Source organism: Tubulanus polymorphus, chromosome 2, assembly GCF_964204645.1.
Source record: "Tubulanus polymorphus chromosome 2, tnTubPoly1.2, whole genome shotgun sequence".
NCBI classification, from domain to species: Eukaryota; Metazoa; Nemertea; class Palaeonemertea; order Tubulaniformes; family Tubulanidae; genus Tubulanus; species Tubulanus polymorphus.
In genome coordinates, this window is record NC_134026.1 from 28,633,537 (window position 1) to 28,657,122 (window position 23,586).

The window sequence follows — 23,586 nt, forward strand, 5'->3', positions numbered from 1 at the left end:
CAACTCCCAGAATCAGTTGAAGAACTCAGTAATAATTCGACTGATTGTCTGAAGTTGCTTGTTCTAGATAAGGAGAAAGCTGTTAAATGTGAAGCTGAAATGCTGAAGCAGTTCATATGTGATATATTAGATAAAGTTGAAGAGAATATTAGTGCTGAAATTCTGAAGCAGTTCATGTGTGATATGTTAGATAAAGTTGAAGAGAATACCAGTGCTCAAATAATGAAGTGTGTCAATAAGGAAAATGATTCTGCAGAACTTAACGATAAACCTCATGATTCGTCTAGAATTAGTAAAGAAAGTTCTGAACAAATTTCTGATGAGACCAGCCAAGATCTACTTACTGTATCAGATGAGAAGAGCCATGTTAAACCAAGGGATGTAGATAGTACGTCCGATGAGAAGAGCAGGGTTTCTGATGAGAAGAGCCATGTTCATCTAGGAGAACTAGATACTACGTCTGATAAGAAGGGCAGGGTTTCCGATGGGCAGAGCCATGTTATTCCAGGAGATTTACATAGTACATCTGATGGGAGGAGTCGTTTTGAACTACCAGTAAAAGATCCAGATTGGGAAACGACACAAAGTATTGATCAGAACATTTCTGAGGCAGTTTTTCATAAGGCGGCAGAAAATCCCGGCGATGCTGAATCAGATTTCTCATATGAGCATCATCCCGAGACTGAGAAAAACATAAATTACTTGCCACCAAATAAGGGTTCGACAGATGGAAATGCTGAAATCAAATCTACAGAGAACTGCATATCAGAAACTCACCGCGTTAAAGACAAGACAGTCAAGTCCAAAACTAAACTTTTCAATCCACTAGATTTATTTCTCCTGATGCGAACTGGAAAAAAAGTTTCAAAAAGTTCATTGGAATCTTTTACAGAAATAGGAGGCACCAGATTTAAGAATGAAATTCATAACGGATTTTCTCGGCCTGAATCTCAGACAATGACTTCAGAAACACCTGTGTTAGTGAAATCAGAGCGTCATATTACTGATAATTATACTGAAGATGGAACACAACCCATGGAACACAGAAACACGCAAAATAATGAAAATGAAATTAAGCGTTCCTGTTCTTCGAATGATACGAATTGTGATGAGGCAGCTTTTGATCCTAACGTGAAAGATTGGAGAGGGAATAGTAAACCGACTGTCTCTGAGGACAGTCGAGTCGTCGTCAAATACAAATCATTAAAAAGTGATAATAGCATCAACCCAGCTGAAGTTTGGATCAATAGACATCGCGAGACAGATCGAAGAACTGAATCTATAACTGTACCACGAAACGTCGACAAGAAACAAAATCATCAATCACTTCCCACAGACACCGCAGCAAAGCGTACGCTTATATATATATATATTAATAAGAAGTCTTTAAAACTAGTATTCTTTGTAACCCTTCCTATCTGAAAAACATAATTCATTTCTTATAGGACAACCTGAACACACTGATAATCGCAATCCACCAGAATCGGGAAAATCTCCGCGTAAACGACAGAAAAGGCGACATAAGTATAAACTCGTAGATGTGACATTAACAGGTAGATTCAACATCTTTACGAAAAATTACGCTTCTGATAGACCTCTATGGTGAATCGCGATTGAATCCCATTTTGCAGATGAATTAAAATCAGCCTATGCGATGCTGATGAATATGGCGAAATTGTTTCTAAATCTGCTGCAAAAGGATCAAATAATGCCCGAATCTCACGCAGTTGAAGGTCTCACTGCAGATGTAACACGATTCATCATCAAACAACACGAGAAAACGATGAAAGATGCTGCCTCACAAGGTATCGTACGAATCATTGATGATAAAATATGTTGATGAATTTCTAGGATGTAAACAATCCCGGTTATATTTTAGAGCCTTATATAAAAACATACAGAGCGGCTGTCGGTCTGCATGGTTTGATAAATACGTCTAATAGTTTAGTTCATTGCTGTCTCGAGTCAGCTATCAACCATCTAACTGAATTCCAGGTACGTAACTCGCACAATTCGGAAACGTTACAAAATTTAAGATTTCATACAAACTATTTCATTTTATAGAGAAAGCATTGTTCTCTTGTTGGCGAAATTCTTGATCCTATTCAAAGACGATTATTACATGTGCAGCATGAAATGACTGCCAAACAAGAGCTTCATCCCAAGTTAGCAGTCATGTGCAAATATATCAGCGATTGGTTCCGAAAGAAACGTTCTTCTTCAGATCTCGATCCGAAGGTAACAAAATACACGAATATCTAACAAATACACGGATTTCTTCTAACCCATGATGTACTCCTACGTATTGTATCAAAATGCCCTTACTTGTAGATTATGATAATAGTAAGACGTGATATAACAAGTCTAGATGAAGCAATCATGGATAGTGTCAAGAAACTGGAAGGAATCAAACCCGCCAAAACGCCACTTCATATAAAAGGCGAACAGATACTAAAATTGTAGGTATCAAAATATTTTAATAACCTGCCCCACACCTGATGATAAATGTCCTAAAATGTGTGTTATTCCTAGGATCGACAGTAGTAACTGTATAATATTACGTGGGAGTCAAATATCGGCTGATTTTCCCTGGTCTCATTTCGCTCTGGTCATCGAATATGAGTTCGACGAAAATTCGCAATGGAAAGAAATCTGTGAAAGACAATATATTCGCTTCCTCTCATTAAAAACGCTCACTAACGGTTTATTCACCGATGAGACATCTGCGATCCAGAATGGTTTGTAATTTGTGAAATCTATCGTTTATAAAAAAAAGAAAATAAATGCGTAAGATTTTGATAAATTGTCTGGTAGTATTATTTTATATTTTATGTATTTATGTGAAATACACATATAATTAGATTAACATATAACATATAAATTGGTGCCCAGCTCAAATGGAGCTTACAAGTCACAGTTGTATTTACAATATATATGCTATAAGTCATAAGAAATGTGTAAGAGAGTTAGAAAATAACATAGATCAAATGTAGTAACAAACAGTACATGTAGTAGAATAGCCAAACTGATGTGGAGAATGGATAATTAAAACTGACTACACGTATACAGATTTGAAAGGTTTTTGGTGGGTTTTAATCTTATTCTCTATGGTAGATTCCACTAATAATGAAAGGAATATGGATGATTCGTATAAGTTTTTGTGCTCAAGTCGACTCACCGCAAACACTGAGCTTCTGCATTTACTTGAATCCAGGTAATCATCACTATCCGAATGTTGCTTCTTCAGTTTTGAAGTTCGTTCGTTCATTCATTTAACATCGTTGGATCTATAGGTACAACATGACTCTCATTGAGCGCGACTACGAGAAGATCTTCGCTGGAAGAAAATATCAATTCGCTGATTTGATTTTGGATGAAAGAACGTGTATAGTTATTGAGCAGAGTTTCAATTTAGCAGGGGATGATGATATAACGAGGCTTGTGGAAAAAATGATAGGTCTAAGTCTACAGTTTTGTACGTGTTATTTAATATTTCACCCGAAAGATTCTTCTTCAATGGCGGCAACTAGTGAAAGGTATGAGGTTAGTTGTTACTGATTCGACTGTTATCTACAGATGAATTGTCTTCCATAAGCGCTCTAATTACAGATATATATTTCCTGGATCTTTCAATCAAAACTTATCAAAGCTATATGGATCATTGGAACATCTAGAAGATGAACAATTCAGAGTGCAGGTATTGTAAGAGGAGGGTGTTACGGAGTATAGGTAATTCATTGACAGACAGCAGTTTTTTTTCCAATACTGTTTAATTCCAGGTATATTTCGCTAAATCCTGTGAAAACTTGGTTCATCATATCGGACAACTTGTTGAACTGACATTGAAAAATAGCAAAGTGTGGGACAAGAAAAATTGGATTTCGAAACCATGGCTGAAGTCTGAATTAACTATGGTAATAGATTGAAAAAAAGATCACTGAATTCACAGTGCCAGTGCCAGTTGTATATTGTATGTTTCTTAAATTAACAGCACGAACTGTTCCTGTTGTGTTTTCCGTGTCTGAATGATTTCAGGTAATATCTATTGATCAAAATCCCCCGAGCATATTGATATGACTAAGAATCGTTGATCAATTGATTAATTGCTTTCCTTCACCAGTGTTCAAGTACTGTTGTCCGCAACACCATTAGCAGAATTGACCAAGATGACAGCAGTGCAGTTGGTTAGTAAACACCCCTGGCTACCAGAGAAAGTCTTACTGGTAAGCAGCTACGATACTCATCTCACAGGACACTTATATTTGTCTAGTTATATACTTGAATATTTGTTTATTTTCCAGACTTTTCATGCGATGTTGCACAATAGATTCGAAACTCAGTTACTAAAATCTCAAGTGAATCAGGTTAAAGATGTAGCAGAACAAACGGAACAAGTTGATGAAAATAACTCAACGTCAACCCATTACGATAACTATCAGTATGAGATGAATGAGTTTGAAAGAGTCAGTTTAGAAAACTCTAAATTTGAAGAATCTGCCAAGAGATATAAAATACCTCAATTGAATGATTATTCTACAGTTGAAAATACGGCTTACTCGATAATTGAACCTGCAGAATATAACATGACTGATAGAGTTGAGAGTTATCGACCGGCATCACCTTTCCATCCGCAATCATTCACCTTAAATGATGAGTTACAACCGCGAAGACACGAAACATTTGAAAACCAGTATGAATACAGAGCGTTACCACCAGAGAACACTGATAAACGAATGAAACGAGAATTTCTGGAGACTGGTGGTGAAGCTAATGATTTATCTCTGGGAATTTTGTCAGATATGCGTAGATTTAATGAAGATTTCAAACACCAAGCACCGAATGATTCTTCAAATTACATGAGCAGATATGTGGTGCCTCAGAATTACACAAGCTACGCGAGTAATATTAAAGCACGGATGGACTTACAATGTAGAGAAGACCCCTATCAGGTCAACTATCCGTTTAATATGAGATCATCTGCCTTAGTTATGCGTTCTAACGAAGACAATCCGGGTGAGGTTGCAAATTAAGTTAACAAACTGGCTCAGTCTTCCTATACACATTAACTAATGTAATGTCTCCGATTTTAGAAATGTCTCAGAAGATGCTGCACGTACCAGGCATTGCGCCAGTAACTCCTCAAATAAGACAACCGTTTCAAAGTTTTAAGTTTGAATATTCGAGGGAGCGACTACCACCACATGATCATCACAAGTCTTGTAAGTTATGCATTTGTCAGACATCACTTAATAAGATTAAACAAAGCCTACATTTGAAGCCTTTATTGATCTTGATTTGCAGCTAAATTATCAGATTATGGTCCGCACATGATTTCACCTCCTATGGACATTGATTCAGATTCAGATTATGAACGGAAGGCTTCTATGGTCAGTCACACGTAAATCTTGAAAATTGTTCTCGTAAATAATCTTTACACATGCTCGTCATCTATTAATTAATTTCAGGTAAAACCAACTGTATTTCGTAGCGATGGAAATCATAGCTACAGCAGAGATTTGAGGCAGAGAAAATTGATTTTAGAGAAAATACCGAGCTACAGTGATGGACAAACGAGACTTCAATTCGTTTAACTATTCAGACGATAATTATCCTAAATATCACGAGTTAAAGGACAATGTGCAATTCTTGTTCAAATTTACTATTCTTGAAAGATTTCGTATTGTTGATAATTTAAAAAGATTATTATTTCAATGAAAAAAACAAATCGTTTGATCTTTTTTACTGCAGTCACGGAGATGCTCCTCTTTTATCCTGATCAACAATTGAAGCTCGTCTTTACCCATCACCTTTCAGCGTAAGCTATTTTGCAAATACCATTTCAATTGGTTCGTAATGACATAAACTTATTATGCGAAAATAATCAGTCTAAATTAAAACCATTTTGGTGAGAGATGTTTTTATTAGAAATTTCCTCGAATTGAATCATACACAGACGATAAGATGATGGTGAAGTCCAATAGAGAGATGGGCAATCAAGCGCTTGATACGAAACAAATCACACAAAACCACCAGCAGAAAATTTGAATCATATACTTGTATGAAAAACTTTATTATCTACTGATACAACCGTGATAATTAAGTTACAAGTTAGAATTCAATGGTTCTATCAGTTAATTTCATATTTCGAACTGATATGATTTTTAAGGAAGAAAGGAATTCAACAATTAATCATTTTATGACAAAAATAGGGCAGAAAATCCTGATTATCTTGTACAATGAGACAGATATGGAATGAAAGTATGAATCGGTACAAAATTAAAATAAATACATCAACACAGTAAAATCAAACAGAATAAATTATGCGTATAAATTAATCTCGAGCGGCTCGGCTGACTTTATCATAAATATCCGGGAATGCTTTCTTAGCATTCAGATTCTCACGCTGTTTATCATACAGAGAATGATCAAACATCTGACGAAATTCTTCTCTCGTCATATAAGAATCTGCATACAACATCTGAAAACTAATCACAAACAAAACGATAATATTCTGATATAAGTCATAAGAAGGAAAATTCGATACAAATCTATGGTCACACTTAGATATCCAAGACGATTGCTTCTTACCCATTAACGTCGCGAACAAATTTCTCAATTCTCCTCGTAGTTTCAACGGCGTTGTAGTTCTTCTTTTTCGGTACAGTCCCGTAGGCACCAATATCTACGTACAATTCTGGTTGATCGCCTTTAGGATGAACCATTCCGGGGTTTGCTGGTAGAGTGAATGGACATAGCCATAGTGGATACAGCTAAAAAACAAAAGATCAACGCAGTCTTCAGGGTTCTTACAGATCAGGGAATCCACAATCCTGATATTTCCCCTGATTGTTGACCAAACATTCCCTGATCAGAATATAGATATTTTCGGTTGTGGGGTTGTTTCTTCTTAAGAGGTCCCTTGCGCCAGTTGTCACCGACGAGAAAATCAAGACATCAAACATTCAAATTCCCTGAGATTCCTTTGATTTCCGAGAAAGGATCAGAATACCCTGACCTCAAGAACCACGCGTTTTACAAATGCCTAACTACATGTACATAAGACAGAAAGATGTTTGTATAAGAATTTACCTCCACTTCTTGATGGAAACATTTCAGAGCAGAAGCCAACTCATTCATCGGCACAAGCATATCTTGTATCATTTGATTTTCTTCATACATGCGTTTGACCGTTTCTCCTTGAGTCAGTTTGAGTAGAGAGATTTTTGGTGGCACCATCCAACCGCACAGATGACGGAATATCGGATTATTACCAAATGGAATGATATCCTAAAATCAACAATATTCACATAACACACATAATAGTTATCATCAAAAATACATAAGTAGCCTGCTTTATTTATATTTGATATCATCTGTGTAGAAATCATGACAGTAATATGATCAAATGATTTAGACTTTCAAACAAGTTTTGTTGAGCTCTTCAAATCTGAATAGAGTTGAACCCATGTACATAACAATTGGATGAATTATCTTTATCTTTGATTCCCAATTTGTATTTGCGAGTCAATTTACTAATGTAAGTCATAGACATAATGATTGTCCCAACTATGAACACCTAAGCGAATTTGACTGTACAGTCATCAATTCAATTTCTAAATATACCTGCAATTCCCAGAAAATACTACGAGTATGTCGGTGATAATAATGTCTGAGTGGAATATATTCTACAGATGGGCCTGCTTTCAGAAAACGTTCTACATGCTTGAAAAACCAAGGCTTTGAATATTCTCCGATAGGATTTATCTGAAAAAGTGCAACATAGCTAAATTAGATATATTTGTATATCCCTTATCAATTCATGTTGACCAACTTCAACACATGCTTGTTCATGCCCCTATATATGAAGACATGACTGATTCATAATCAAAATTTGATATACCGGCAAGAAAGAGGTCATGCTACTTAATATTGAACTCACATTTCATAATCATTGATTTCATTCATACCTTATTCACTTCGGCAGTATCAACCATATTTGCAGTCATTATAACAGCGTTATTCTCAGAAAACATCAATCCTTCGACAAAATCATTATTTTCATTCTTAGCCGTTTCACTAGTGAATAAACTGACTGCATCTTCTAATGAGTACGCCGGCTTATATTCTACTTTCACGAATCTTTTGGCGGGAATGATCTTGATTTCTGCGGAAACTAAAAACCCAAGAGTTCCGTACGACCACGGAACAGCATAGAAAAGATCGGGATTTTCATCCTGTAAATAAGAAATATGATGAAATTAAATTCAAAATCATAGCTCGGACAACCATACCGGTATTTCAAATTAGGAGGGAGAAATTCACAAGACTGAAGACAAACGTCAAACCCACCATGAAAAACTAAAACATCGAAAATGATTGAAAACTCCATTTCATCAAAGAATGATCGATTGTGGTTTTTAGTAGAAAACTGAAAATTTAGAGTTTTCAATTAAGTTTTAACTTTTCTGGTTTTTTCATTGCTGGTTTGACACTGTCAATATCGGTAATGTTAATTACTTTACTGCATGTAACTACACTTCCATCAGCCATCACTAATTCATACGATACGCAGCAATGTTGAAATAATCCGTACTTGTGCGACGAGGTCTCAATTCCCACACCCATTATTAGACCACCTGAAGAGAAAATGTAATTATATTCACAATGGTTATTAATACAAATAATATATCATTATTATAAATAGACTATGCATAGATATACTAACCAACAGTGAGATCATCTAATTCCGGTAGAACTGGTAATGTCCATCCTAGGGGGTTTAATGTAGCAGTAATTTGACCCATGGTCGCCAGAGGTTCCACTTTGACGACTTGTCTCTCTGCATCGACATTAAGAATATCAATCAGATTGACTTCAATATTTCTCATGTGTTTCTTGTATTTTCCAACTCTGAAGCTGACCGTCATCCAACCAGGTCTCGCTGTACACATCTGATTCGGGCAACCATCGTCCACCCACTGTCTGACCTGGAATTTTCAAATTTTCGTAAAGCAACTCTCGAGCTTTGCTAACCGAATTGCTAAGTCTTACAGTCATGGCTGTGGCAAAGTGAAATTCTTATCATTACAATTACAATCTCTAAGATTAAAAAACGATAAATCTCACCTGTTTTTGCACATTCTTGACTTTTTTGTCGTGTTGTTTTGGAGCGCTGTTGAATTTGAAAATCAAGTAATTTCTACAGTAGAAGAATACATCATAAACGACTGAAATGGGCAGCAGAAATATACAAACAAAAACCCATCTGTAATTCACGAGAATATATTCAAATATTCTCTCCGATAGCGTTCTGGAAGCCATCACCGAGCGAGATCAATGTTCAACTGATTAATTTGCATTAATTTGACAGCTCTCGCTCCTCGACCTTCATATGATGATAGCCTTAACCGCGGCCCTCAGCTCCTATCTAACCTTGACTCTTCACCTGACTTTCACTCCTTTGATCGAACCTCAGCTTATTGCCGGAAGTAGAGTTTTCCCGCCAAACTAAGCTTCTCACGCGGTTCGTTCATTTCCGGGTTCTGAAAAACCGTGTTTACACCGGATAAAATCTTAATTAATCAATAAATACGTCGTGCCCATCACTAAAACTTTGTAAAAATGTGGATACAAGTTCGTAGCATGGATGGTAAGAAGTCCATCCGAGTTGATGGACTGTCAAAGCTTACAAAGATCGATGATCTGAGGCAGAAATTGATCGAGCCATTCGATGCGCCACCAGAACGTCAACGTCTGTTTTACCGCGGAAAACAAGTAAATATGATTTATGATTATTGTTGCACAATCGTAAAATTTTTATATGTCGAATTTCTTATTTCATAAATGAGAAACCCTTGGTTGGTTGGAAGAAGTCCCATTCAATCTTGCGACTTGGTTGTTGCAGGGCAGGGGCGTTCGTTGGAAGCAATTTTTGATTGCCGCGGCCAAATGCTGATTTTGGACAGGTTCTTAATATTGCAGCGGCGAATTTACTTAATTTCTTCAAAAGCTTGTACAAAAAAAAAAAACGTCATTCAGTAAATTATTGCCGCGGCTTTCGCCGCCGCGGTCGCTGCACTTCCAACGCCACTGTGTTGGCGTTGCTTCAATTTTCAACCTACCTGTGAAAATAACACATTTTGACCTCCCAGAGTCCATGGCCAACCGGATGTAGGCTTAACTGCTTAATTTCTCTGTTATTTTCATTGTAGTTAGTTGATGGACATACATTGTATGATTATGATATGACACAGAATGGTATTATACAAATAATGGTTCGATCTGTACTTCAACCTATCACTACAACCGTTACTAGTACAGTTACTAAAGATGAAGATGTCGAAGATAAAGAGAATATTGCCCCTTCAGCGTCTTCATCTTCTGATTCTCAAAATAATGGTTTAGTTGATGATACAGGAGCAACTTATAAGGTGTGTTTTCTTATCTTGTCCTAGTTTTCTACGATTTGACCTATATTTAGATTGTTACACCGAGTTATCCTTTTATTTGTAGATTGGTGATTTAATTGACGCTAGGGATCCGACAATGGGAGCTTGGTTCGAAGGCAAGATCGTGAAACTAGAACCAATGACGGCGAAAACAGTCGATTCGCAATCAAATGAACCAACATCACAATCTACTACTTCAGAGGACAACTCTGAATCTAGTAATGGAACCAAAACATCTTCGGACAATAGTGAAAATGATGCAATGAAGACTGATGAAAATCAAAACCAGAAAGACAGTAAGGTGAAAAGTGAAAGTGAAATGGATACAAGTGCGTTGAAAGAGAAACCAATTGACGATGGATTCAGATATAGTATAGTGTTTGAAGGGTGAGTAAATCTATCACCTAAATTCATTCTCGTTCATGATAATTCTCTTTAACTCTTTTCAAAGGACATTCGTCAAAAGATGATCCATGAGACAATCAGACTTAAGAATGAATTATGTTGCTGTTTCAGTTATGAAGAAGATGAAAATACTGAAGTCCTATTGAAGGATATTCGACCACGCGCTCGTGAAACTATCAAATTTAAGAACGCTGAAGTTGGAGAAAAGGTCATGATCAATTACAATTATGACGAACCGGAAGAAAGAGGATATTGGTATGACGCCATCATAACAAACAAGCGAGATACGAGAACTGTTAAGGAATTGTTCGGAACTATATTTTTAGGGTAAATTGGTTCATATTCCAAACGAAACTTATGAAAGATTACTTACTTCATAGAATCAAAATTGATGTTAACTTTGTAAATCAATTTTCCCTGATTTTATGAAACTTTCTTCGTACAGACCTGACCTCACTCCGCTTGAAAATTGTAAAATAGTTTTCATCGATGAAGTCATGAAAATAGAAGATTCGAGCGACCATGTCGTGAATATGAAGGATGTTGAATCCGGAGTACAACAAACGCCGACAAAACGTTAGTTTAAAATCTTGGAGACCATTCTTTTTTATTCATATATTTCCTTTTCTAAGTGAATTCATTTTTCAATATTGCAGGTAAAAATAAACCAAACTGCGACGAGTGTCAAGATAATCCTCGTAGAAAATGTAAATTCTGTTCATGTTCGACGTGTGGTGGAAAAAGTGATCCAGAGAAACAGATTCTGTGCGATGAATGTGATCAGGCATTCCATATATTCTGCCTTGATCCTCCATTAACCGATATACCTGAAGAAGATGAATGGTAAGTAGTTGTATCAATAATGATTCGGATGATTTCATTTGAAACACTTCGTTTTACTTGTGGACGTGCAATTTTTTAGGTATTGTCCGTTGTGTAAGAATGATGAAAATGAAGTTGTCAAAGCTGGAGAAAAATTGAAAGCGAGTAAAAAGAAGGCTAAAATGGCTTCAGCGACGAGCAAAACCGGTCGAGATTGGGGGAAGGTAAGTTGTTGAATAGTAGTTATGTACTGATGATCAATCATCATTATCGTTTTGTGTGTATCTTTTTTCTACAAAATATAATAGCGCTTATCGCGTTATGTGTTTTCAGGGAATGGCGTGTGTTGGAAGAACAAAAATGTGTTCGATTGTTCCTCCAAATCATTTCGGTCCGATACCTGGAATCGAAGTAGGAACGCTTTGGAAATATAGAGTTCAGGTAATATTTCCACGCTCAAAATGATTTGTTAGTTTCCTGTTGCTGAGTTCATAGAATATACCATGTATGTGGTACAATGTAGGTTAGTGAAGCTGGTGTGCACCGTCCGCATGTGGCTGGTATCCACGGTCGGGAAGAAGATGGGGCGTATTCGATCGTATTGAGTGGTGGTTACGAAGACGATCACGATGACGGAGAGGAATTTACTTACACTGGCAGCGGAGGACGAGATCTCAGCGGTAATAAGCGAACTGCTGAACAATCTTGTGATCAATTGTTAACCAGAATGAATAAGTGAGTGTCTTTGAAAATCATCGGACAGTTCCATTTTACACATTGGTAATAGAATATATTTTTAAAGATGCTTCTTCGATTTGTTGTACGTAGGGCTTTGGCGAAAACTTGCAATGCCCCTCTCGACAATAAGAATGGATCTGAATCGAAGGATTGGAAAGGTGGAAAGCCTATACGCGTGGTACGCAATTGTAAAGGCAGAAAACATTCCAAATTTGCACCTGAAGACGGTAATCGCTATGACGGAATTTATAAGGTAGAGAAATTGCTAGATTATGAAATGAGATGTTTGGTAATTTGAAAGTAAGTCTAGATCGAAGAATAAAATAGAAATAATGGAATAATTGTAGGTTGTGAAATACTGGCCGGCTAAAGGTAAATCCGGGTTTATAGTTTGGCGTTATTTATTGAGAAGAGATGATCCAATTCCTGCTCCGTGGACTAAAGCTGGTAAGAAAAAGATCGAACAATTGGGGCTTGAGATGCAGTATCCTGAAGGTTATTTAGAGGCCCAGAAAGAGAAAGAAGAAAAAGAGAGTAAAGGAAAAGGAAAGAGGTCGAAAAAACAAAGTGATGGTAAGAACTGGTTATTTCTGCTCTATATGGTTCGAGTATTAATATACAGGATTCATTGTGTGTGTAATGATGTATTTGATTGTTACAGGTGAAAACAGTGATACAGCCCCCGAGACACCACCTGCAAAGAAGGCTAAACTAGCTGCATTTAAGGTTCCTGAAGAAATTGAGAAATTGATTGAAGAAGATGTACAGAATAAGAAACTCTGGGATGATGCTATGGAACATGTCAATGAAGGTGCTCAGGTAATGGTCATTCTCTACAATCATTACATTCAAAACCGTTCAATTCTTGCTATTGGGGTTTATTACTATTTCAGAAATTCCATGCCTACGTGGAAGAGTTATTTGCGTGTATTTGTTGTCAAGATATTGTCTTCAAACCAATCACTACTAAGTGTAACCATAATATCTGTAAGGTTAGTATAGCTGAAATAGTAAGAACAGTAGTCTTATTTAACTGATTCTGTTAGTCACAGTTTTAAAGTGGATTTTTCTCGTTTAATTTGTAGCAATGTATGGTGCGGTCATTCAAAGCTGAAGTTTTCAGTTGTCCATGCTGTCGTACGGAACTCGGTAAAGACTATAGTCTGGCGACGAACAAAACTCTTATACAAATTCTGAACAGTATGTATCCTGGTTATGAAAATGGAAGATAAGTTGTGAATTTGGAGATAATGGTGCTTTAAAGTTAGCTATTAGAATATATTAATTTGATATTTTGTGTTTGTTGTGGAAATATTTGTAAAAAGAAAAAAGATAATGTACCTAGTACATGCGTTTGATCAAAGTCTAATTGAACTATTTTATGCTATTTCTTATTACTTTCTAAATAGAATGGGTCAGTCGCTCAAAAGTTGGTTTAAAAGTGCAGCATTCATGCCACGGTGACAATTTAATAACAACGGTTATTCACTGGTTGACTACATAAACTTTTCAGCTACTGGCCCCTGGAATTCTGTGTACTGTTAAGATGTACATGAATCGTTGCATACTAGCTAGCAGATTTTTTTTTGTAATTGTATATAGATGTTCAAATTGATTTTATGTATAAATTGATTTTATGTAATATGATTATATATATAAATGGATTTCTGAAAGCTCCCACCAATTGCATTTATTCGTGAAATCTTGTATTTTGTATATAGTGTATCTATAAAGGTTTATACTCTTACTCACTGATTTTAATATACCAGTTACGCATTTAAAACTGTCTGTATTGCTATTGGATCTGTGTATCTGCATTTATGCCATACGAGTGTTGTATATAGTTTTAATTACTGTATATTCTTGAAAAAAAGCATTAATTTGTCATTGTTTTATTATTACATGTATAAGCAACATGTGTACTGTATTTTTGTATGTAAGATGAGAGTTTGTTTGGTTCTTATGAAGAACCGTCTCGAGGTACCATAAAAATCCACATTGTAAGCCGATATGTAACTACATGTATTTATTACAATAGCCTCCAATAAATGATTTTAGTTATATATACATATATTCTTGAGTTTCATGTTGGTTCTTAATCTTCGATTTTGTTAATCGGAAAAGGAAGATGGTTGTGGTGCTTGTGGAATTAGTCTATCTGATCATGATCCCTGGATTGTGAATCCGTTCTGTTGGTCCTCTTCACTACTAATGTTAACTGATTCTTCGAATTGCCCCCGACAACCGGCAGCACAATCGTCAAATTAACCGGCTTGTGAAATAAAAGCCTATTCTAAATGTGTAAAACGCATTAACATTCCCTTAATCTTTAAAGCCCAATGACTAGCCACTGTAACGATTAAAGCACTGCCAGTTGACTGTATATAATATATATTTATATACCGTGGTTCTTGTGTCTATAGTGACGTACTCCACGGTAGATCGTTACTATCGTCATTTGTATTACTGCCCCATGAGACCAGTGACATACGACGTTGAATGATACGGCTGTAGAGTTTGATAATCAGCACATCATACAGGTAGGTCTGCATGTTACAAACCGGGATTTGTTAATTTTAAAGAGAAAAATGCACGATTTCTTTTAAATTTTGATTACTTGATGAATGATCAAATATTCATTGGATCCTTGTTTTGCCTCGGTAATCAAATGTATCAAAGACGTGGGACCACAAAACACGTTATTCTAGAAAACTAAAGGAACCATATATTATTTTATTTCATAATTCAGTTTGAAAACAAGTTTATTTTCATGTTTTCTATTTTGCTCCTAAGCGTTTCACTCTCGACTAACAAGCGCATTAAATGTGCTATCTGGTGCCAGCTATAACTCATAAGTGCAAATCACCATGGAGATATTCATATCAGCTATCAGCTGCTACTCTTGGAATAACTCTACTTCTTAATCAGTTCCTTAAAATAAATTGCTTCGCAATTTACAGGATTAGACTATAAATTACATATAACGAACGCGTCCGCCTATTAAACACAGTACCTCGTGTTATACACTTATTGCCTAACCTGTCAATTAAAAAAGTCTCGGGTCTTTAAATGTAAAAGACACCGAGAAAACACCTGTTTCAATATAAACGCGTATTATTTCTAGAAAATGAAAACTTGTTTTTTCTAAAATAAGGGTATGAAATAGGTATATTGTTAAATAATACTGGTCTGAACGCGTCAGTATTACTTTATGGAGGTTTTATTGTTCTATAAGACGCGTGAGGCCTCTTTAACCCTTTAGAAATATGGATAATAATTCTTTCATAGAATACAATTTACTACAAAAATGCATGCCTGTGTTGTTTACATACATATACGTGAATCGTCTGTCAATACTTGGAGCGGAACACTTACGGATTTCACACCGATGAAACCACTGTAAATCTCACATTTCAGTTTGTTCTTGTTTCTTTAGATATCAAGATGAGCGGAATGTACTATAAAGTAATACCAAAGGCTAAAGCCGTGAAGATGTATGGATACCAAAAAGCTAGCCCAGAAAAGATCGAAATGATCAATCAAAGAATGCTGAAACCGACAAACGCGTCTATGTATGGCTTAGTCGAGTATAAAGGCGATGGACAATTTCGGAAACGTCCGCATACAGCCTGCGTGTGTTCAAGGGCTCCGGACGATGCGGTAATGACGCCAAACAACAAAGTTTACGTCGATGAAAGAACTCTAAATCGTATTATTCGCCGTCTAAGAACTCCGACGTTTTGTAGTCAAATTGGTAATGCAGATAAGGATACGGACGAAATGGAGACTGATTTGCAGAAATTTGTTCGCACGAAACCAATTTCAGACGCTGAAGAGAAAAAGCGCTTGAAACGATTAATGCGACCGACGACTGCCACCAATCAAAAGAAAGTCGGTTGTTGTTACATTTGTGAAGATTCGAGAAATTCGGATATCATGAAAGAGTGTTTTTGCGACGATAAAGTCGTGCCGGAGGCCGAATTAGAGGAAATAGTTTGGCGAATGCAAAAAACAACGAACGCTTCAAAGGGCGGGAAAGATATGTGTCGAAAGGCTCCCGAAGCGACAAAAATTACGATAGCATACGATCGGCTACCATTAATGAGTGGTCTGCCAAGAACGAGAAAAGTTAATGACATCGTTAACAGACTCTATAAGCCAAAATCGAATGGGGATTACTATTACAGAACAGGACATGCTAAACAGCAGCACCGTTCACGATCAGCTCAAGCCAGAATGTGCTAGTTGACGGTCGTTTCTTTCCGATGAACCATCGCCTTATATATGTTGAGATCGTGTTGGTATTGGTTGTTGATTTAACAAACAAAAGTGTTTTACTTGATTAAAGTGTTTAATATTTTGAAATCTAAAATGGTACACATGCGCAACATTATATATCGGTATACGTTATATATGAATAATGTAAAACATATTAACAAACATCGTAGCATACATTAAAATATTTGGAAGCTTTTATGTTTATGCTTTATTCACACGTTCTATATAATACAATAAAAAACGTGTCATAAACGTGGCTAGTGAAATGTTACATTAATTTTCCTTTCTTTGTACCTATTCATTTTCCCGTACCGGGTACGTAACGATATCTATCATGCATAAGCCGTACGCACACCGACGGCCAAACAGTCATCGCACTCAGTTTTTTAATCGAACTGGGCCTGGTCCGATTCATACAGACGCCATGTTTGATGGCAGTATCGTCGATCTCCCCATTATCAAATCGTTTAGAAAAGTCTTCGTTACTGCTTGAACCGTTTAGTTATCATAAAGACTTCCCCTTCTTGGATATTCTGTACTACCGCTTGCTGCTGATGCCGCGTGCTGATCTCCATGTTGATAGGAATATGAGTATGAATATTCATTTTGATACTGGCCGCCAGCACCGCCGGCTTGTTGTATCGGTATATTCGACCCCATAGCTACACCAGATTGCTGTACCATACTACTAGATTCTCCCATTGTAGCCCTTTGCGGTTGCGGATTGAAATTAACGGTTTGAACGAGGATCGGTTGGTCTTGAGCGGTTATATGCCCCGATGATGTTCCAGCCATATTCCCCGCAATATCGTTACCGTACGACGTCGATGAAGTCACCGTTTTAGTTTCGTGGTGTTCATTTACCCCACCACTAGGGGGTGGGCGATACAATACAGCCCCTGGAGAGGCAATATTCTGTTGATCTTGATATACAATCGTCGACTGTTCGCTTCTACTTTCAATATGTTGTGGTACAGGTTGGTGGATAGGTTGTTGATGCGCTATGATTTGGCGTTGTTGAAGTGATGGACTTTGTTGTACAACTAGAATCTGTTGGTCGTGTCCAATAGGGGTAAAACTGCGCTGCTGTAAACTTGGACTTTGTTGTACAACAAAAACCTGCTGCTCATTACTTTTAGCAAAAGCCTGTGAACCAGATCCCCCTTTCTGCCCCCTCTGTGCATACGACGCTTGTGCGCTTGATGGGATATAAAACTGTTTACCTCCCGCTCGCTTCGTTTCGTTTTGTTGCACAGTAACAAAACCACTATTTTGTGCTTGAACTGATGCGGCATTCTGCGGGGCTTGTTGCACGACTATAACCTGGCGCTGTTCGCCCCCTTGTTGACCGTAGTTTTCACCGACCTGATTTGCGCTGTAGTACTGAAAGTCGAAGTCTTTTTCGGCAACAGCAGAGGTTGGTCGTGACGACCACGAACCACCACTTACATCACGCTTCAATGAACGATCTTCGTACTCAGGAGTTGTACCAGCAGATGTTTGAGCGACGACTATCGCAGGTGTGTGATGAGTTGGTTGCACGATGGTAATACTTCCCCCACCAGCTGCAGCTTGTGTAGGAACAACTTGAAGCTGCGCTTTCTTAGTTCCTTTCTTCACGACTACAACTCGAGGTTCCTGAAATATTACGCAATGAAATTCCATAAAAATGTATTTCCCTGGATATCGCAATGTTGTATTATAGTTCTGATACTTACCTGGCTGTTGATATAGTTAGGATTACTGCGAGTTGGTTTTATGCAGAAAGCATGACAGCACAGTATCATGGACATAAGTATGAAACACCAACCTAGTCCCAAAAGTACAAATCCCCATGGTTTCAATGTGCTAGAATATGAATAAGATATTGTTACTTAAATGCTAGCTTTTCGAAATATATCATTAGCTTGGTTCATACGTGTTTTGCTATGTGCTAAGAATCTTGCATATTGAGCTACCGATTAGGGAGATAGGCTCACAATTTAAACTCGAACCACGGTGTTAAAAGTAAATCCATTGCCAATTATGTTCAAACATGACACCGCCAAATCTAACTGGTGAGCCCATGGTCTAGCTGAATGAGCACAGAGACGGCGTGGTCAGCCTTTCTGGCTGCAGATCACGCTTACTAAAAGTTTGAAATAGTGGAGTTATATCACCTAATATATCTATGGATATCGTTACCATGTTTTATTCTCTATTTTCAATAGAGATTTTTAGTAGGTTTAGCGTTGGTAACACAGAAACAGCGCGTCTGCTAAAGTGTATCAGGAGGTGTATAGCAGATTTCTATCCAATGTGTGTTTTGTGCATACCTCGAGCTCTAAAATATACACCGATTGCATAAACAGAAAACTTGTTCTTTAAGTGTAGAATTTCAGCCGGCTAAATTTAGCTAGTGTTTATTCATCACAGAGGTACGCATCAGGTTAGAACCAACAGGTAGCTAGGAATTAACATGACATTAATCCAACTTCAAACGAAATATCTCGGTAAACTTCATTAACTTTTACTTTTTCATTGCTTTGTAATAGTATTTTAGTATTCAGGAGATTTCACACAGAAATATGATGCAGCGACTATCAAAGAATGATGTATACATACAAATGTCCAGACAAGCGAATGAACATATATCTAATTTTTGGATACAGGAGATCGTGTCAGTCTCATCCGTACAGTTTTACTACAGGCTCATAGGCTTGTTAGGAGGTGTTTTCGATTTATTACGCTTTTTTAACGGACATGGTTGGATGCTCTTAACTGTATCGAAGTTAGATAATGATAACGCGTTAAACCTCCCGATAAAATTAACCTGAATTTATAATCAAATTATTCGACATTCCTCCGCATGCCGTAACAGGTCTCTCAGCGGAAAGAGCGTCTTGAACTTCGATATATCATCAAATACAGCAGCTCGAGCGCGTAGACTAAAGCACTAAAACTCTTACACAACACTCTCATATTTCTGAATGCCTTTAGTCTGACTTAGTCTAAGCAAAACCTACACGATCTCAGCAAAAATGTTATCTAAAAGCTGATCTTTCATATAAAAAGAACCAAATGAACTTTATTTGAGAACTATGAGTTTCAGATATATCAGAATTCACTGAGTGGTTATTCAATGTTAGTTGATTCCAGTAGCTTGTTTAATTTGTTCATAGAAATGATAATAGGATAATTATCTCTTAATCAATTAGCATTTCTGTGTTAATTTGTCTCAATTTCCCAGTCACCTACATTATGAAATATATATTACATGACTACTTATGAAACTTACCCTGGCATATGATTGAGACCAACGAGAACAAGTATGAGGCCTGCTAACAGTAAAACACCTCCAAATCCACCTAGTAAATATACAATCTCTTTTGGTAAGACATAATCATGGATCTTGGCTTTCCCTATTTTCACTTTTCCCTTGATTATCGGCCTCGCCATAATCCAACTTTTCACAATTTAGTTTGGCTCCTACGAATAACCAGAACGTTTATCAACCATAACTGATTCGTGCTGTGTGATACTCTCGATCTATCTCATACAGCACGTAACCATACCGCGCCACACCTACACTGATTTAAACTTTGTAGTTGCGCTTAGCGCTTCCGCTGACGCTAGTCCTCGAGGCAGCAGTCATGAAAATGATTCTTTCGCATCGCTTCGATGCACTGACGCAATCAAACTCCAGACCTGGACCCGCCAGACTGCAATTATCATAAATAAGTCACTTTTTGGCTTCTTTGGTCTCACTCCGTATTGTAGCAATTCACACGAAACCCTGTCAATTTTTCTACTATGATTTAATTTTGAAATGCAAAATAAATTCATTCTCATTCATCATTCGTCATGATTCGACTCAATTCGTCCCCTGTCGTACGCTGGACGCGCCCTTTGGAACAGTGACGTCAAGCCAAGGGTAGTAAGTTCGTAAAACGTAAGTCATAAAATGTGATTTGTATTTCGTAAAGCGTAAGTCATAATTCGTATAAGCTTAACTCGTTAAACGTAATTGTATAAAATCTAGACCACGTGTGACATACGAAATGAAGGGAAAACGAATTCACCGGTCCGGTCGCGCCCGCCGGTGTCACCAAACATTTGTACTTACGTAAATCAAATATTGTATATTGTCAACCCTTATAAAGTGGGACTACATATTCGCCATCTATCGGTCAGGTTCAGTATACTACCTCCATCTTTGTTGATACACGAAATATTTCTGTCGCGTGTGCACGTTTCTTTTCAATATTTCACCTCTTTCTTGCTATGGATCGGTGAGTCTTTCAGTATCTAATACTAATCTGTGTAATAAACTGTCGTTAACTTTTCATAGCTGTGGTTGTAATGATTCATAAAGCACGCTAAAGTTACTTTCTTATTTCGATTGTCAACACCACCACCCGCGCTTGCTTGAAATCCTCATCATCGACTCCCGTATTGGCCATTATTGCATTGCAATTCTCGCGCACTTGTTATGTAACTGTCTCTTGCATCTTTCTATTTCACATTGCTCCCACGAAAAGCTGGAGTTATATATATATATATTCAGGGTTGTGTTTCAACTCCTACCTAAGCCATTCCAGGCGCGTTGTTGGAACTGGATATGGAATGGAAGCAATTTTTGATTGCCGTGGCCAGTTGCCGATTTTTGATGGGTTCTGATGTATTGCTGCATTGAATTTACTCCAATTTCTTCAAAATATGGTATTCAAAGGAAAAAATGTCGTTCAGTAATTTATTTGATTTATGCCTTAATTTGGTTCCCATGGCACGCCACTAAAATTTAGTCTGAAATGAATTAGTAATTTTACAGCTATTATTAGGGTTACACATTTTTTGAGACACCCTTTACAGGCATCTAATACGACCAGCCCAACAGTTTAAGTCTTAGGGTTCTTAGGTACAATACAAATGGCTCCTAACCTTAGCACTTAGTATGTTAGCACTAGACTGACCAGAGAGGTGACCTACTGCGGTGTACTGTTACTACCCGGGTCATCTCGTAGAAGGATAGCTGGTGTTAAGTGGTTGCTCATGCCTTGTTCATACATCCTAGCCTGTCTTTGTATTGGCAAGGTGGTGAAGGCCCATTCCCTAATACCTGAAATAGTCTGAAATCTCTAGGTGAATAGGCCCCTTGTTTTTATACAGATACTCCAGGCCTGTTGAAAAACTGAATCCTCCAGAAAATGTTAACCCTGCAGCAAGCTTGAATTGATGAATCTCTTCAGGGACTCGTTTTACAGCTCATGAATCTGATGAATTATTTAAGACATTTTATTTCATGTGACGCCCCATATTTTCTGCTTTATTGCTGATACAGGTTTTTTTTATCATCTATCTTCGTTCTAACATTTTTCATTAATTACACTGTAGTCTATATCTTATAATGCACTCTTTAACTTCCTGGATACAAAGATGAAAGGAATTGGAGTCACTGCATTTTCCGGCGAAATTCATGAAGATTCTTTTGTAGAATTGTTATCTGTGAAATAAAGAGAAATAAAAAAGGTCTTAGTAACTTTTATTTTGATTTCGACGAAGGTTTGGTCAGTTTTTGTTTTGAGAATGGAAATGTAGATGCAGTTTACTTCGATCATACAAGATACGTACACATTGATTCAGTCGGAATGTTAATGAGGATTTTGGCCTAATTTCTTACAATGCTGGTTGTCCATATTGTAAAATGGAGGGAAACATGAACTCTGATCCCTGAAATCCAAGATATGCCCTATACAACAAGAACACCTAGATTGGTGCAAAGGTGGTCACATGATATTAGGGAAACAGTGGGGTTGGCATGGCAAAATAGTCCCCTTGCTTTAGATTGGTCACATGATATCAAGCTAAGTCCACACCTACGGTTGGCATGATTGAATTCACCCTAGACTTATGATTGGTCCATAGACAGCCACCTGATAGTATGTGATTTGCATTAAAAGAGCATTTTTTTTCAATCAATTTCATGATCAGGGTTCTTATGAACATGATCTTGCAATTGACCATCACAAAATCGAAATCGATAACAATTATCGGACGAACCCATTTGTGTGTCTGAATATCCCTTGCATTTAGATTTGATCTTGAAAAAAGAGTTTGTCCTCAGTATTTACAGTTTAATCAACTATTTAGACCCAACAAAATTTATCAGGGTTACAACAAATCTAGATATATGTATTTGTAAACATTATTATTTATGTACAGGTGGACAGTAAATAATATCTGAATCAGATCAAAATCCGACTGAAACATATTTTCACGTAGGTGGTTTTACCATAGACAATATGATATATAATTAGAGTCCATGGTTTGTAAGTGTACATGAGTCCTGACTTGTGATAGATACTAGCACATTAGTTTTTGTGTTTACATGTGATTGAGCGTGACACATGTTATATATGATAGTTCAATTGCAGGTGTTAAACTGCATTGAATAATGGACATTGTTTTGTAGTAATCTTTTCCAAAGCAGCTAATTTTCAGTAATTAATCATGAATGGGGAATGACATATAGAGACCTGTCATAAACAGCTCAACACTTAATTACTCACTTGGGGTAAAATATCTAGTGCTTTTGTCAGCTGATAGATTTTCATGAATGCATCAAATATCTTGTTATAGTCTGAGTTGTCTAAATGAAATAGCAGCTAGTGCTTAGAACAAATTGCTTCCTTCGACCAATAATGTTGCATGTGAGATGTGATGAGAGGAAATTTGACGCCGCATTGTCCAATGTACATTAGTCCTGTCAGTCGGAAATTGAAGTCATACTAATGAATAAAACATTTGCTGTACAAACACGGATTTGAGAAGAGAAGGTGCTTAGTTCCCTAAAAACCAATGAATTAAAAATGTCAATATGCTTTTTCGTGTAAAATGTATTATATATGATTTGTAA

At 37.0% G+C, this 23,586-nt stretch overlaps 5 protein-coding genes across 23 annotated transcripts in view; 3 read left to right on the forward strand and 2 right to left on the reverse strand.

The window, feature by feature from the left end:
• Nucleotides 1–6,072: 6,072 nt before the first annotated feature.
• Nucleotides 6,073–9,371, reverse strand: LOC141898648 (delta(24)-sterol reductase-like). Its single transcript, XM_074784669.1, has 8 exons — nucleotides 9,127–9,371; nucleotides 8,726–8,987; nucleotides 8,518–8,636; nucleotides 7,968–8,234; nucleotides 7,624–7,764; nucleotides 7,090–7,287; nucleotides 6,589–6,770; nucleotides 6,073–6,485 (listed from the first exon to the last, which is right to left on the reverse strand). Exons 1-8 carry the CDS (start codon nucleotides 9,319–9,321, stop codon nucleotides 6,332–6,334), a joined length of 1,518 nt encoding a protein of 505 aa, XP_074640770.1. The 5' UTR covers nucleotides 9,322–9,371; the 3' UTR covers nucleotides 6,073–6,331.
• Nucleotides 9,372–9,526: 155 nt separating this feature from the next.
• On the forward strand, nucleotides 9,527–14,447 carry LOC141898647 (E3 ubiquitin-protein ligase UHRF1-like). Its single transcript, XM_074784668.1, has 14 exons — nucleotides 9,527–9,774; nucleotides 10,212–10,430; nucleotides 10,513–10,835; nucleotides 10,965–11,180; nucleotides 11,299–11,429; nucleotides 11,510–11,696; nucleotides 11,776–11,899; nucleotides 12,009–12,116; nucleotides 12,199–12,410; nucleotides 12,504–12,666; nucleotides 12,761–12,986; nucleotides 13,075–13,232; nucleotides 13,307–13,405; nucleotides 13,499–14,447. The coding sequence occupies exons 1-14, from the start codon at nucleotides 9,622–9,624 to the stop codon at nucleotides 13,643–13,645; spliced, it is 2,466 nt and encodes an 821-aa protein (XP_074640769.1). The 5' UTR covers nucleotides 9,527–9,621; the 3' UTR covers nucleotides 13,646–14,447.
• Nucleotides 14,448–15,763: 1,316 nt separating this feature from the next.
• Nucleotides 15,764–16,793, forward strand: LOC141899148 (uncharacterized). The gene has a single exon (XM_074785304.1). The coding sequence runs from the start codon at nucleotides 15,858–15,860 to the stop codon at nucleotides 16,656–16,658; it is 801 nt and encodes a 266-aa protein (XP_074641405.1). The 5' UTR covers nucleotides 15,764–15,857; the 3' UTR covers nucleotides 16,659–16,793.
• Nucleotides 16,794–16,802: 9 nt separating this feature from the next.
• LOC141899364 (uncharacterized) lies at nucleotides 16,803–20,269 on the reverse strand. Its single transcript, XM_074785619.1, has 3 exons — nucleotides 19,969–20,269; nucleotides 18,410–18,539; nucleotides 16,803–18,329 (listed from the first exon to the last, which is right to left on the reverse strand). The coding sequence occupies exons 1-3, from the start codon at nucleotides 20,127–20,129 to the stop codon at nucleotides 17,190–17,192; spliced, it is 1,431 nt and encodes a 476-aa protein (XP_074641720.1). The 5' UTR covers nucleotides 20,130–20,269; the 3' UTR covers nucleotides 16,803–17,189.
• Nucleotides 20,270–20,885: 616 nt separating this feature from the next.
• LOC141899452 (polypyrimidine tract-binding protein 1-like) overlaps nucleotides 20,886–23,586 on the forward strand; it is a 66,948-nt gene continuing 64,247 nt past the window's right edge. For 15 of the 19 annotated variants that reach the window (XR_012618625.1, XM_074785765.1, XM_074785768.1 and 12 more), the window contains exon 1: nucleotides 20,891–20,962. Coding sequence is in view for 16 of the 19 variants with exons in the window: in XM_074785765.1 (XP_074641866.1) it covers nucleotides 20,955–20,962 (8 nt within the window). In the remaining 3 variants the exon portion in view is untranslated. Of the gene's footprint in view, nucleotides 20,963–23,586 lie in introns of all 19 variants that reach the window. The other 4 variants (XM_074785773.1, XM_074785787.1, XM_074785781.1 and 1 more) reach the window with 3 other exon arrangements.